Genomic DNA, 15,401 nt, shown 5'->3' with positions numbered 1-15,401 from the left:
CAGGAATATTTCTCCACAATGTGCCTCTAGTTTATTTTTCTCTTTGTTTCTCAGCTCAGGTGGATGACTCCAAGGTCAAACATCTGGCTGCAAGCTCCCATGTCTCCTAAGGGCTTTGTGACATTTAGGTCAGAGAGGACCCAGGTTAACACGACACTGAGCACTTCCAGGGCCACTCATCCTTTAAGAGCAGAGCATGGTATAACCCAAGAACGACACACAGTGTCAGGAAAACAGGAGTTTTAGCTAATAACAATCATAACACACAGAAGAATGTTGATGCCAAAAGGAACTGACCTATGTCATCAGCACCAGATCCTTTTTATCTGGATAATCTGATCTCAAATCTTTCCACATCGTATTTTACAAATACATCCTAATCATATCTTCCTATACACCTCACAAGGCTTCCAAGATTAAGTGTCTGTCTTGAAAGAAATTTTTATAAAATTAGGCTGATCCTTCAGTTAAGAGGAAGTAACTTTAACATAATCTATCTTAATGCCAATGTCTTGCAAATATATCAGCTAATAGATCTAACTCAATCTGCTCAAAATGAAAAACAGGCTTGAATCTCTTTTTACTCAATCAGAACTGAATATGAGGATTGATTTCTGTTAATTTTAACTTGGGTAAGGGAATTCAGGTTTTAATTTCTTTATCTAGACAGAAATCAGTAGGAGGAAGCATTAAAATGCTATAAACATGAATGAACATGATAGCTCTACAAATAAATGTAAAAATTACTGTCATTTTCACTGTGCAATCTTAGACATGTCTGTCCTGTGTACTTTGAATATCCAAAACTTCCATTGAAACTTTTAATGTACACACATGCTGCTAGGTAAATATTTCTTCTTTATTCATAGTGTGTAAATCTGAACAGCAAGCTACCCTGCAAGCTCACCACACAGAAGAGTTTCTGAGGTAGACAGGCATCAGCATCCCTACAGAAATGATAAACAGGTTAGGTTCTCTACTTTTACAGTTTTCTATATAACACATTTCATTCTTTGAAAGATTTAACTTTATAGCAATTGGAATAATGATCAGAAAGGAAATTAGTATGTGGTCAGCCTAAAAATTCTCAAAGCACAACAGAATGCTTCAAAAGTTTTAATTGTGATGACCTTGATACAGAAGCCATGTAAGTGACAGAGCCCTTCTATTGACTGTTAGAACAATAATTAATACATATATGATTGTCTTCAGGTCCCAGTACCTAAACAATACTGGAAGTAAAAATTAAAAAAAAAATTAAAACCCCCAAAACAACAACAACAAAACCCAACAAAAAGATCTAGCTGATTTCCAGCTGGAGAGGAAAAGATAGAACTGCATTCATGCATTTTATGGGAGAGATTGCATAGCTTGTTTCAAAAGAAAATATCTTTTCATGTCCTTAATAGTAGTTCTGTGCTTCTTCAACTTCTTCATGAGTTACAGATGACCATGTTCCTCCATTCAAGAACATTATCAGCCCATAGAATGAGTAAAATGCAGGAGCCCCTTTGAGAATAAGGACACAGTTTTAACATTTATCTTGGGAAGGAATTAATCACATACACAATTATCATACAAAAGGCAAATATTTCAAGTTTTATAAGGACACAACAATCCATAAAATATTGGTTGAAGGTAAGCACCAAACCCAGCAGTTGCCATTTTAGTGGCTGAAAGGCAAACCTGGGCTGTGGCTGTCTTCAACACTGGGAGCTTGATCTTGACTGCAGTTCTGTCACCTCAGGTATTTTCCATGCAAGATCCCAGCTGTACAACACAGTGATAGAGGCATCTCATTATTTAAGGCCCGTGCTTTCTTTCAAATACTCTTGGAAAACACACCAAAGTTAATCTCTCAGGGTTTTTTTTTGGTTTTTTTCACCATTAAGAGCAGTATTAAATATTCATAAATATAAAAACTCTGTGGAAATACTTTTAATAATATTCTGATTCTGACTGTTAAAAAAAGAGGGGAAAAAAAGAAATACCACAATCCAACAACCAATCTTCGCCAGAGTGCTTGGCCAGCAGAGAAGATAAAAATGTGTCTGTTCCAAATATCCTGTAGATCATATGATGCTTCTGTCTCTTTGTGGACCAGAATTCTTTCAGTACTTTCTGCTGAGTTCTAGGAAGCCCTCACTAGAGGACAAAAATCCCTGGAGTGCCTGAGATTCAGAAAAGCTGGACTGGCAGAAACATCTTCAGATTCTTATGTGGAAAGTACTGCAAAAGAAAGAAAAAGATTAAGGCACACAAACACATTTGTCACTATGCCCACAACAGTTTCAGAAATCCTGCATTTCCAATGTTTAATGTGTTGTTTCCCTGCCTGGTTCTGGCAGTTCCTAGGTATTACTAATGCCATACTCCTCTCAAACCCCGTTACCTATTGTTACAGCAGGCTTCACCCTCAGGCATTCAAATAAGCTGAAACTTCCAGGATGATTTATAAAACAATTTCCTGTGGAAAACGTAACCAGTCTTGTAGAACAGAACACTTAACTAGTGCCAGCTCAATCTGCCAATGCTTCCATTAAACTACAAGCAGCTTCTTAATGATAACAATTTTTAGTGAAATACAACTATTGGGATCCAATTTTCTCAACTAGTAACTGTCATTATCATTTACAGCCTAGTTCAGCTTCTGGGATAGCAGCCAACTGCATAGATGTTCCCTGGTTAATGATTAACAGTGTTTTCTTCTGGTCTGGAAAAAATTCCTCAACGACAGCAGTGCAAATCAAGCAACAGACTTTACTGCATCTTCATTTGCCTGACAGCAGCACAAAGCTGGCAAAGGCTGTCTGTAGGAGATTAAACCTACACAGGGTCATTAAATAAAGGTTTGAGAAAGGAGTGATGAGATAAGGAAAATAAGTCAACCTAGAGTGGATGAATTTCAGCTCCTAGCAGGTCAAAGCCTGGATCATGGTGTCAAAGCTAATGCCTGCTGTGTATGTTAGGTAGGCGTGATAACGTGACAGCTTAAAAACACCCCAACATGTGCTTCATAACCTGAGTGCATATTGCTGTTAGAATCTGGCCTTCAAAGGTTTTCCACAGAGTAAAGAAGATATTCCTCCTCAGTAATTTCAAATCTCATGCTGCTTCTGATGATGATCATTTGCAGCTGAATGAAAGTTCTCAACGTTTGTCACAAGTCAGGTGAGCACTGGTCCCACATTAGAGAGCAGAGAGAAAAAAGTGTTCTATGGCTTGGTACAGATCACCTGCTCAAGCAATGGCAGAGCCAGGGATAAAACCTAACTGCCTGGAATCCTACATTCCCTCTTTTATGATATGAAGAGGTGGGGACAAAAGGAAAAGAACAGAGTAAATCCTTTACTACAGATAAAAATCATCTGGGGCCTTGCAAGTTATTCAGCATTTTCAGAAGGCTCCCATAGCACATTGCCAGGATGGTATTCTGGGATCAGATGTTCAGAATTACTGACTGCCCATGGCTTCACAGCAAAACCCCTACAAACTGCAGTTACCCAGCATCTGCATTTGCTCACTGGCAATCATTTTCAATGTGGCTATTGCTTTGGTTCCTAGGTGTTCCATTTTCACAGTTGCTGAGCAGCTGGAAGTGTAAATCATTAGACTCTTGGGCTTCCTTGAATTTAAATTCTGAAATACATTCAACTGGGCACAAAAAGTGGAGATAAGCAAAAGCAAATGAAATTGTGACTGCCTCTGGACACTGATGGGTTGGTATTTCTTCCACACATCTGCTTAAGATTTCGAATGGCCAATTTATTTTAGATGAAAGCATGTTTTTAGATCTTTTTGTAATAGTAAGAAGCTAGTGCAGTTTTCCACTGGCATAGAGGGTTGGTCATCTGCTATTCAGACACTTCCTGTGCTTTGCATGCTCTGTAGTAGATTACCCAGTGAAGCTGCACAGCCCTGCCTGCCCTGTGGCTGCACACAGCCCAAGGCGATCATTTAAGACAACCATTACAGCTGAAAACTCAGAGAGGCTGGAGACAGAGCCGGAGATGAATTCACAAAGATGTAAGAAAGCATTGTTTCAGTAAATGAATAGGTAATGTTTCCAAGACTGTTATGGCACAAAGAACTGGGCTTTTTGTGGTGAGAGATCAGCTACAGGAATTGCATTCTTGTCCCATGTCACAAAGTCTGTCCCATGCTGGCAGGCACTGGCTCCTGCCAGAGCGTGCTTGCTTAGGTTCAATCCCAGTCAGACTTTGGTGAAACTATTGTGGCATTAAACTGCAATGAATTCCATTCCAAAAGTCAAATCTCTCTTTAGAATGCAGTATTTACCCAGTATTTAAAAAATTAGAATAAGTTCCTCAGAATAGGAAGTTCAGTATTAACAAGTATGCCAGGCTGTGATGCAGTGCATACAGCAAAAATAGAACAAGCAATGTCCTAAAAAAATCAAATACCTTTACAGACAAAAAGTAAACCACACTAAGGCAGAGGTATCAAATCTTGCATGTAAATCAGTTTGGACAAAAGTAGTCTTATGACCCCGTCACTTTCTTTTCCTGCAGCTGTTAACTGTTAAAATTAAAACAGAAACCAAACCAGAGAACCTACACATTCTCAACTCTGAGGCCTTTTCCATTACATTCTCATTTTCCAATATAGCTTCAAAGACACATGCTGGTGAACCATAAGAAATATCAGATTCTTCAGAGGATTCTAATATTTTATTTACATATATTTCCAGCTAAAAAATGTTTTCTTTGTACTGTTATCCCCACAGAAACTGCTTTTATATAGAAACTACCTGGTCAGAGGCTCTAAACCAGTGTTTTGGTTAGGAGGTGGAAGGAGACCCTTCTATATATCACCAGGAGCTCTTAGGCTTGAGGATTTCAGAGATAAATCCCATGACCCAGCTAAACTTTCTCAGGAAATGACTGGACTGCACAGCATCCTCAGCTTGGAATTCTCAGTCAGCAGTTTGCAAGCCTCTACAACACAGCAGTAAAATCAGTCATGGCACAGGAAACTTCTGAAACTGCAGTTTCTACTGAATCTTCAGATCTGCCTTCAATTCTTCACATTTGATCACTGCTCTCTACCAGATTAGTAGGAGCAGCACAGCCTTTTGATTGATAAAAGGAAACCCCACCTGATCCCAGCAGCTTCTACAAGGATAGCAGTATAAAGAAGATATTTCCTTAGCTGGAAGTATCTGTAAACAAAATACTAGAATACCTACTGAGCTGAGCCTCACCATAATGATGATACATCTCTTGTTCTAAAGGGGTTTCTGTTGATACACTTGATTAGTCAAGGAATATCTGAAATGTATAAAAGACATTCACATTGAATGTCTCCTCTCCAGAAGCTGATGTTTCTCAAGGTTCACTGGAATCACGTCCTCCTACTTTATTATTGAATCACTTTTAACCTCTTTCCTCAGAAGTTTCATTTGTGAAAGAAATACTATTCTGTGTTCTGCAGGACACTTCACAGTTCTTCAAAAAAACACTTTCACAGCAAAGAGATCAATGTCTTCCTATGTGTATTTGTAACATGTATGTAATATTTACACACATTCCTATGCAGACAGCTGGGATCCTTGCTATAGGCTTGATCCTTGCTATAGGTTGAATTTGAGCTCATAATGGATCAAAATATTTTCCTGAACTGCACCAAGATGGGTGGAGGAGCAGGAAAGGTGATAATTAAAAGTCATTGAGCTCTTAGTCTTAAATTAGGAGAGAACTGGAATATGCCCTGGAAAAGTAACCTGAGTTAGATAAGAAGTCATCCCCCAGTGAGTTCTCTAGTACTTATGTCTGACACTTCTTGTATTAGACTGCACAATGATATCCTAAAACATACCTGCAAGTATGCAAGGAACTCTGTTTTTCTTAAAATAATACCTGAGAAAGTCTGGTGCCTTGGAAATCATGTTTTCAAAATCTGCAAATCCTAATTTCCCATCACCATCCATGTCAGCTTCTTCTATCACCTTCTCACAAACCAGAGTGATTTCCTCCGCTGTCAGCTCTTCCCGGGTCAGCTTATTGAGGGTTTTTTCCAAGTCTGCTTTACAAATGAAGTTATCTGTGTTAAAATCTAAACAATAGAAGAACCAAAGATCACCAAGTGTACCACTCATTTACTCCAAACACCAAAAGCACACCAGAGCCCCTCCCTCCACACAGTACCATAAATCTTAAAGGCATAGATTGCTTTCAGCTCTCGGGGAGCCATTTCACTGAGCACAGAGAACATATCCACAAAGTCATTGAAGCTCAGGCTCCCCTCTCCATCTTCTGAGAAAGACGACACAATCCTTTCTTTGAAGGGATTCTCCTGTGAAAGACACACATAGACTGGTATTTGGAAGATGAAAAAATCTGCAGACTACTTGATAATGAATATTTAATTGTATAGTTGGCTCTTTAAAGACATCTTTTTCTCCCCAAAAATCCATCAAAAAACTTACATTTGTATGCTTTAGCAGGAAGTTTCAGCAGTCCTTGCAGCTGCATAGTACCACTTGTGGCCTTTTACTTTCACTGACACATGTCAATGTCCAACATGTGGACATAAATTCCAGAAATTTAAATGAAATATAGTCACCACCGGAGATGATCCTGAAATTATTTCTAGCACCTTAGAATAAGACAATATTCTAAAACCATAAACACACAAGCAAGCATAAGAAAACCTGCTTTATCACTATGAAATCCAAACCAAATGTTTTTACATTAAAAACTCATGGTCTTTCTCAGAGCTGTACAAAACCCCAACACTAATTTGTAGCTGTATCAATAAAACTTGAAAAATCAATTCAATTTAGTTGAATATGAACAGAACACAAACATCACTTGGGCTGTGAGCAGCATCTCATTAAATCTGTGATACAGATCTCATCTGAAGCCAAGACACTGATTAACATACTGATCCATACATATGTACAGCTGTGGTGGTGGCATATCAGGTTCACTATTTTTAATATGCATGCAGCATTTTGTTTGGCTTTTAAAGGAGCAGTACTGTGAGAGCTCAAAAGCTCAATCATATCTCCTTTTAATTTCTTTTATTTCCCTGTAAATTTAATTACCTAACAGGTATTCATAAACCATCCTATTATTTTAAATGTAATTTCAAATACTAGCTATATTTGAGAGACAAATGACCAGAAAATGTTGTTTTTCAGTTTACTTGAATTCTTTCTTGATAGTTCACACATAGAACACAAGCATCTATAGAAGGCATTTTTGGCATAACTGTGGTGACTAAAAAAGTAATGACCAGGAACAAGGCTGTTTTTATGGACAGGTGAAGTGGGGACCACAGAGCCTTAGGCTCAAATGCCAGCCCAATAAAAAGTCAATACTAAATACAAATTCTCCTGCAGGGTTGGATGACTGAAGGAATCCACAATTGGGAATAGGCCTACAGATTTCAAAGGATAGGAGATTAATGAGCTCACTGTTCAGATGAAGACAAAACCAGGGCAGATAAAACCAAATTAAATAGAATAGAAAAAAGGGATTCCTGAAAATAAAAAGCGGCCTCAAAAGCAAAAGGGTCACATCTCTCCAGAGCATGAGAATGAAAAATAACACCCCAGAGCCAGGCAGATGGCTGAGAGAACCTCACTGTAAAAGGATATGCAGTGATCACTCATGTCTCCTGAATGATGTGTAGGTACAGCAGGTGTGCATCCGTGGGTACTGCTCAGGTTAAAGTATCTCACTTAAATGCCTGGAAAAGTCCCTGGAGATATTCATGGAATACACATTTACCTGTTTGTGGGATTTACCTGTGGTTATACACATATACCTGTTTGTGGGATATGCACACACAGACATGCAAGGAGGAACAATTGGTTCTATTGTTCAAACTGCCAGTTTATAAATAAGCCAAAGTAAGATTGATTTGGGCTGAAATATATGAAAAGGCCCACTTTCTTCCTAAAAGCACACCAAAAAATAATGTGTTATATGTTTAATAACTGAGAATGCCAAACATCAGAATGGGCATCAAAACATGTTAGAAATTTATTTTTCATTTCTAAAATGCTGTATAGCTTTCTTTGGAACAAACCTGATGAGAAGTGCCATGGTAACAGTAGTAAAACTGACATCTTAGAGGCAGCATTGGGTAACAAACCAGGAGCAGACAGATGCAAATGTCCCTATCAGCAGTGAATATCAAGCCCAGGACTTTGTGCTTTAGAAAGGCTGGGGCAGGATCTCACTGACTCAATAAGCATTTTGCAGTTGCATAAGATGAGTTATTTATTTGGCATGTCAGAGGTCTTGAAAATACAGATCAATTAAGAAAGAATTAAATGAACCTAAGCATACTTCTTAAGTAACTCTTTGCCAAATGGATCGCTAAAACCAAAAATAAAATCTTTCCTCATATTGATTTCTTTCCTTTAACTTTCTCATATTATGTGTCTTCAGGCAGTATATCTGTGGCTTACACAATGGAAAGTATTAGCTTACCTTCACAGATACTTTTCACATCCTTTCTGTAATTTCATTACCTCTACTCTAAAGAGCACAGATTAGGGTTCCATCATATTTAAAGGAAGAGCCATGGGGGAAGGGAGTAAAGGGGAAAATTATATTGTTTTTTCCTAGATTGCTTTCCCATAAGCACTAATTGTTGAAAAAAATATTCCTTTTAAAACTAGAAACCTACACTTGTCTTAAAAAGCTTTTTCTGCAGTCTCATGATAAAAATGAGAGGGGAGACAGAAACAATAAAGAATCACTACAACCAAAAACCAACTCTGCTGTTTTGCAGATTGATGGTGTTGCTGTAGTGGCTCGAGACAATCCTAAATGTGCAATCCATCTTTGCAAGGAACGCTTCTTTTACTCAGATAATTGTGTTTCTGTGCATTTAAAATCTTACACAGCATCTATTCCAACATTCAGACCTTTAACAGCTTACAATAAAACACAGCCATTAGTTTTCTAACAAACTGTTGGAGGGTTTACCCCTGCCATTGCAGTTAAGTCACCTGTTATATTCTTCTGTCCTCTAGTTTCCATCCCAGACTCTAGGAAAGTACTCTGGTGGCCTTTTGCCTTATCTGCTTTGTAGTTTGAAGAATTAATTTCAAGCATCCAATCCTATTCCCACAGGCTGACTGCATTTTGGAGATAAGAGTTGCAAGTGAAGTTCAAAGACAGGTCAAATTAATTAAGTTAAAGATACAGGAGAGTCATTACAAAATGCTGCTTAATTTTTATATCCACAGAAACACAATGATGACTTTCCCTTTTGTGTTTGAACACAAGTCCCCACTGACTTTAGAGAATATATTTAAAAGCACAAAGCAGTCTATTTTGCAGACTATTGCAAGCCAGAATCCTTTCGGATGCTTTAATCAAGACTTTTTCAGCAATGGTAAAAACTAGCTTTTCTCAAATTTCAGGATTATTCCAAAACAGAGGGGGAAAAAATTGCTATCAGACAAACATTAATATAAAAGTAGCTAAATTGTTAATTATCAAAGCTCCATAGGAAAGACTGGTGCTTCAAAAGGGAAGCATAATAAGTGCAACAGCAAATTGTCCCTGGAACAGAAAAAAGCAAGTTTCTTTGCAGGGCTTTTTTGTTAATTTTCTTCTTCCTCAAAATCAATAACCTGGGTTTTATGTTTCTATGATTATATTAATGTCATCAAACTTCTCTGCAGTGCCTGCAGGGTACTATTTAAGAAATTCCTGCAGAAACCAAGGCTAAGACAGAGCTAAATTGGTACATTTATGTCTTAATGGAAAAGACCATTTTGTTCTGTCAGAAAGCAGAAGCATATTAAGTTCTACAATGACTCTTTACTGAAGTCACAATGACCAAAAATCCAAAGATTTAAGCTGTATACAGAATTGCTTACCAGCACCTCATGGGAAGATAGGGCATTGTGACAAGAACTGATTGCTAACTCTGACAGGGAAGTGCACAGACAAGGCTGCAGGGGGGGTGCAGGCCTGGGGTTTGATGCAGAGAAAACAGCCCTCGCCTACCACACTTGATAAAGAGACTTCAGAGAAGCAAGGAGAGTGGTTGGAGTAAAGTTTTGCTCCTGCAAAGGGAGTAAAACATCCCATCAAAACTAGGAACAACTAACAGAATGCAGCAAGGATGTTGAGATGAGCTGGAGGCAAAAACCGGCCAGAGCAGGGCTGGGGCTTGGGGAGATCTCCCTGCCCGGGCATTACCCATTACACAGATGGCCCACGTGTCATTGCCCAATGCACAGAAAGCTCTGAACCTGAAAACTCACTGAAATCACATCTAAAACCTCCTCCCCAGTGCAGCTTACAACAAACCTGCAAGGATCAGTGAAGTTCCTGTGTGAGCCAAAAGGCAGGAAGCAGCAGACTGTAAAGTGAGTGAAACAAAACTGGTTCCCCTCCAGCAGCCCAGCCCTGGAGGGAAGGATTGCTCTGCACTGCAGTGCCCACAGAGAGCTCCCAATCTAGCAAAGAGGCAATCTGGGGTGTGGGGATGGACACCCACCACTGCTGCCAACCACAGGGGGCTCTGACACCAGGTTACATTGCCACCTGCAGCTCTGTGGCAATGACAGTGATAATGTGACCGAAATCAGTTTTAATTTGAAAAAATATCACTTTTGCTTTCTCCCTGGTCCCACGCTGAGCAGTCCATATCATGGCTACAGTTTTGCTATATTAATTACTGCCATCTCACAGGCGTCCAGATGCCCCAAAGGTAATTTCTTAGACTGGTGCCTGTGTAACCAAGATTGCGAAAATTAGAGAACAGAGACTGCAATGAAACTGATGGAGTAAAGTAGCTCTGTTAACTTCACTGTAATGGTAGACCTAATCAACTGAAAGTACCTTCCCCTTCTTTATTTATTTATTTCTTGTCCCAACTTTCAACTTTTCAGAATCAGGAGTTAGTGAATAATTCATTATCAATTAAAGAGAATGACCATCAGCATTTTTTTCCCCTTGAAACACAAAACACCTGGCTCAAAGCTTTAATGCAGGAGGTAAAGATCTTTCTTTATATTAGCAGAATCTAATTTAGAAAAGTGCATTATTGATTCTATCCGTTTGTCAGAACCTGCAGTGGCATTGAGCTCAACATTGCCAGTAACTAGAAATGTAATGTGTATATGAAAAAAGCCAGGTGCATTGAAATTAGCACTAATTTTATTAGAATTCAATAGAAATTTAGGTCATTTATTTCTATTTTAAGAAGTAAATGTTGTCTTTGTCTTCACCTTGATGAAAATTTACCAAAGAAAACACCATTATGATTTGTTAGGCAGTCTGGTCAAGTTGCAAAGGTCAAAGATTTTTTTCTTAGTGTATGAGCTGAAGTTAGTACCTAGATTGCTTCAAAAACAAAATCTTGAGGAAAGACTCTCTCCCCCTAACTCCTGTCTGCACAGGTGCCCACAAGATGCTTCATGAGCAAGAGGGACCCCAGTTTATAACAAAGATCCCAGGCATTTTAACATCTTTTAGTGTCAATGCCTTGAAAGAGTTCTGGAATATCACTTAGTCTCCTCCTGCTGGGATTTTACTGGAAACAAGCTCAGTAGCTATTGAAAGCACTTTTCTCTGTAAGCTCCCAGAATTCCTGAAATGAAATGAGTGGTTTGCAATCAATATTTCTAAGGTTCTTCCACAGACTTATGAGACCTGAGAGAGAATTTGGATAAAATTCAATACTGAGTTTGTGCTATTACTTTCATAAAGTCAAGTTCCATTACCTAGAGACATCTTCTAAAGCAGGGTGAGAAAGCCTCACAGACTCGTGGTGCCAGTAGATAGATTATGATCCACATATGATCCATACATGATTATGATCCATACATGGAAGCCTCTTAGGAAGTCTGTCATTACCACCTAAGTTTGCTAAGCTAGCATGATATGCTCCTGTATCTCAATCTAAATAGGATCCTGTATAAAATTTTTGGTTTGTATGTCAGCTTCAGTCCCAGGCCTTCCATCTCACAAGTTCTCATAGAATGAGCTGTTCCTTACGTGTTCAATCCTCTATCACTGAAGCCAAAAAGACTCTATGTGATCATAATTTCTCACTTCCTTTTCTAAGCTTAGCCTTGATTTGTCACAAAGCTCTCTGGCTGTTAAAGTCTGAGGAGTCAAAGAGCTGTGCCAAAGGATTCATGTTGTGCTATCAAGATCTCAGAGATGATAACATAAACCCTAAGGAATACTGATGCCATTAGAAAAAACATAAATATAATTTGCTGAAGAAGTCCATGCTTACTGTGAAAAAGAATTCTAAAATATCTCTCAGCTTCTTCAGAAACCCAAGCTGTCCATAGCCATCTGCTAAATCAGAGTCTGAAGAATAATTGAAGGATAAAAATTCTCCCAAGGTTTTCTATTGAATTAAATGCTTGCATGTGTTTAATGTTTCCATTTATATGAAATGCTGGTCAAAGACTTTTTAACACACTTTAAAAAAACATGGTTCTTGTTCAATAAATTATATTATCCTAGAATCAAACATACAGCAAGTGTGGTATTAAAGGAATAAAGAGTTCTGTGACCTTCAACTTGAAATCTAATTCAAATGTTCTTCACTTCATGTTGACTTAGCGTTCTCTACAACTGAATGTCTAAAGCATGGCTTCTGCTTGTAAAATACCAGATATTTAAAAAAAATACAATACTAAGGAAGAATTTCTAGATCATTAAAATTAAGTGGAAAGCCATCAATTACAAGGTTTTTATAGCATTGTTCTTAAAAAGCTTAATAATGCTTCATGCAACTATCAGATTGAGCACATAATTGTTTCCACATTATAGTAATTTATAGACATCAGTCGACTAGTGTACATGAAAAATGGACTGTGTGACAAAACACAACATAATTCAATGAACTGTTTAAAAATAAAGGCTAAAAGTCCACATTTGTCCCATTAAAACCACAAATTATTGAATTGTTGAACTGAGAATAAAAACAGTGTCTCAATTTTTTTTGCACTTAATGCCTTACACCTACTGCTTCTCTCATTTGCAGTTACATGGACTGTTTCTCCACTTCCTACCATGTAATGTCCCCATGAAAATAAAAACTCTTGATAATTAAGAAAAATAATATTTATTGTGCTTAGGTAGCTGAGAAAAAAGGGGGAAACCTTTACTTTTTATTAGCAATATTCTGCATATTGATAGCAAAATTCCTACAGACTGAGATAAGAACTTCAGATTTCTAACAGCTCTTCATACAGATATTCCTGTGGATACCTGGCTCCTGTGGGGCATATACACAAAAAGCAAAGATTGCTAAATTTATTTCCTATTCGTTTCCTTTAACATCTACCCTAACTATCTCTGCAAGAAAGACATTCACCTGAATATTTTCCAGTTTCTGGGGCTGGTTTTGCCCTTGAACAATAACAGGAAGGGGAAGACCTTAGCATGCCACAGCGCTTCTGGATATCAATTTTGGAAAAAGGTCTGGCAGATGAGCTAGAGAAGTTAAGATACAGTTTGCAAGCAGTCAAAAGTGATACCTTCAGCTCAGGCATGTTTATTATAAGCTGCATAGGTAGTTTAACATCTGGGTCCTTTGTATAGTCCATAGGCACAACGTTTGGTGCCATTTCATAGTATCGGCCGTGCAACCTGTAAACAAGCAGAAACAAACAGCCAATAATCAATTTTAAATAACCAATTCCATTCAGACAGTAATCACCTACAAATTTGTCTTGCAGCTCTAATCATTGGTTTTAGTGCACAAGTCTGAGCCCACCAAATTGCCATCTTTCTGAAAGAAGGAGAGCTTTGATGCAGCATCCAGCAGCCGCGTGTTTCTGTAACTGAGCAGAGTTTCACACGGTGTGTATGTAACATTTAGGCACTGCCAGGTATGTGCACAGAAGGCTGAACCAAGACATGTACTGCAAAATGTAATTCTTATCATATGTGCAAGTTGAGTCTTACACCTAATTCATAAACTGCTTAGGACAGCAAGTGCCCCTTTGTCATGTCCTATGTACTAACACAGTGTATTCTGATCTCTCAGTAGGGCATATGTACTACTTGTTATAAAGCTGTATCTTGTGACTTACTTTACTTTTAACAAAAAATCCTGCTTGCTCCCTAGGCATACTAACAATTACATCTAGCAATTACTGTGTTTTAACAGCAGAATATAAACAAAACAGTAATACAGGAAGAAATGCCTCAGCAACCTCTTAATTTCTCCAGCTTTACCTGCAGCAGATCCACACCCAACTGAACTACTTCAGGTTCCTGTGTGTAAGTAAACTCAAAAACTAGGGTAAAATAATCTACAGGCATCAGTTTTCTCATTATTATGATGTACCACAAAGAACACATAAAATGAAACACAGAAACACATTTTTTCTGCATTGTAGGAAACTGATGTCCTTATCCTGCACAGCAATACTTTGTGCCGTACCAGAAATTGGATATCCACTACCTCAGCACATTTCAGCTGCTTACCACAGCTCACCCTGACATTTCATAAATACTGTGTAATTCAAGAGGCAATAGCCATTTCCCTCTCTAGCAATTGATTTCTCTGTTGTAAACAGCAGCTAAAAAGATGCTTCTAAATACAACAGAAAAAGCAACTTAAAAGCACTTAAAAAGAAAAAATTACAACAAAACTTTCAAGTCCAATGTCCATCTACGGGTTACCTACTTTTTTAAAAGCTGAATACTGAAATGGTGTTCTAGTCTTCAAGAAAATTAAGCACTCCCTATTGGTAAAACTTCACCATTGTGGACAACATTCAGAAATTCAGGAGCTGATGATTCCTGCTTATTTTAACTGTCAAGATTTCCTTCTTTACTTTATCTAATATTAGACTTGTCTCTTTATAACATGCAATATCAATGCAAAGTAAACCTGCCACATCTTGCTGACAGAATTCACTATCCTGTCCACAGAAATTGCAATCTATTTATACTGAAGTTCAGCCATACCTTTTGGCAGCTGACAGAAGGATACAGCTCCCAACTCCAGACTGACAGAAATGTCTGGAAGGCAGGTGCTGGACACTGAAACATGCAGGTAACTCACTGCAGATTTGAGGGCAGCTCTCATATCCTGTTTTCCTCCCAACTAACTGTGCTGTTAATTCACCAAATCGGTCAAAGATCTGTGGATGTAAGAGCTTTCTATCTGAGTGGATTTCACACTAAAGCATCCAAATGAGTCTGTAGGAAGTGGCTCTGATCTAACTCCTGCAAACTAAATTACAGCAATAAAACACATCTTCCACATGCTTTTATCTGCAAGGATTCAGCAACTCTATTTGTCATAGCCTTATCACATGGCATGATTAGCATTTAAGACCATGAAAAGGGCCATAAGATTTCCCTATACCAAACATATAGTATGCTGCACTTGCTCCATTATCCTTCAAAATAATAAACAAAGAACCC

General features: G+C 38.2%; 1 protein-coding gene across 7 annotated transcripts in view; it reads right to left on the bottom strand.

The window, feature by feature from the left end:
• Window positions 1-849: 849 nt before the first annotated feature.
• The window catches only part of CIB2 (calcium and integrin binding family member 2), a 37,620-nt gene continuing 23,068 nt past the window's right edge, over window positions 850-15,401 (bottom strand). For 6 of the 7 annotated variants that reach the window (XM_064721817.1, XM_064721820.1, XM_064721818.1 and 3 more), the window contains 4 exons: window positions 13,499-13,610; window positions 6,168-6,315; window positions 5,880-6,075; window positions 850-2,229 (listed from right to left, as the gene is read on the bottom strand). In XM_064721817.1, the coding sequence (XP_064577887.1) occupies window positions 2,208-2,229; window positions 5,880-6,075; window positions 6,168-6,315; window positions 13,499-13,588 (456 nt within the window). In that variant the 5' untranslated portion in view covers window positions 13,589-13,610 and the 3' untranslated portion in view covers window positions 850-2,207. The remainder of the gene's footprint in view (window positions 2,230-5,879; window positions 6,076-6,167; window positions 6,316-13,498; window positions 13,611-15,401) is intronic. The other variant, XM_064721815.1, reaches the window with a different exon arrangement.

Source organism: Zonotrichia leucophrys, chromosome 10 (genome assembly GCF_028769735.1).
Source record: "Zonotrichia leucophrys gambelii isolate GWCS_2022_RI chromosome 10, RI_Zleu_2.0, whole genome shotgun sequence".
Lineage (NCBI taxonomy): Eukaryota > Metazoa > Chordata > Aves > Passeriformes > Passerellidae > Zonotrichia > Zonotrichia leucophrys.
Note: the sequence above shows the minus strand (reverse complement) of the source record. Positions and strands in the feature narration are given on the sequence as shown.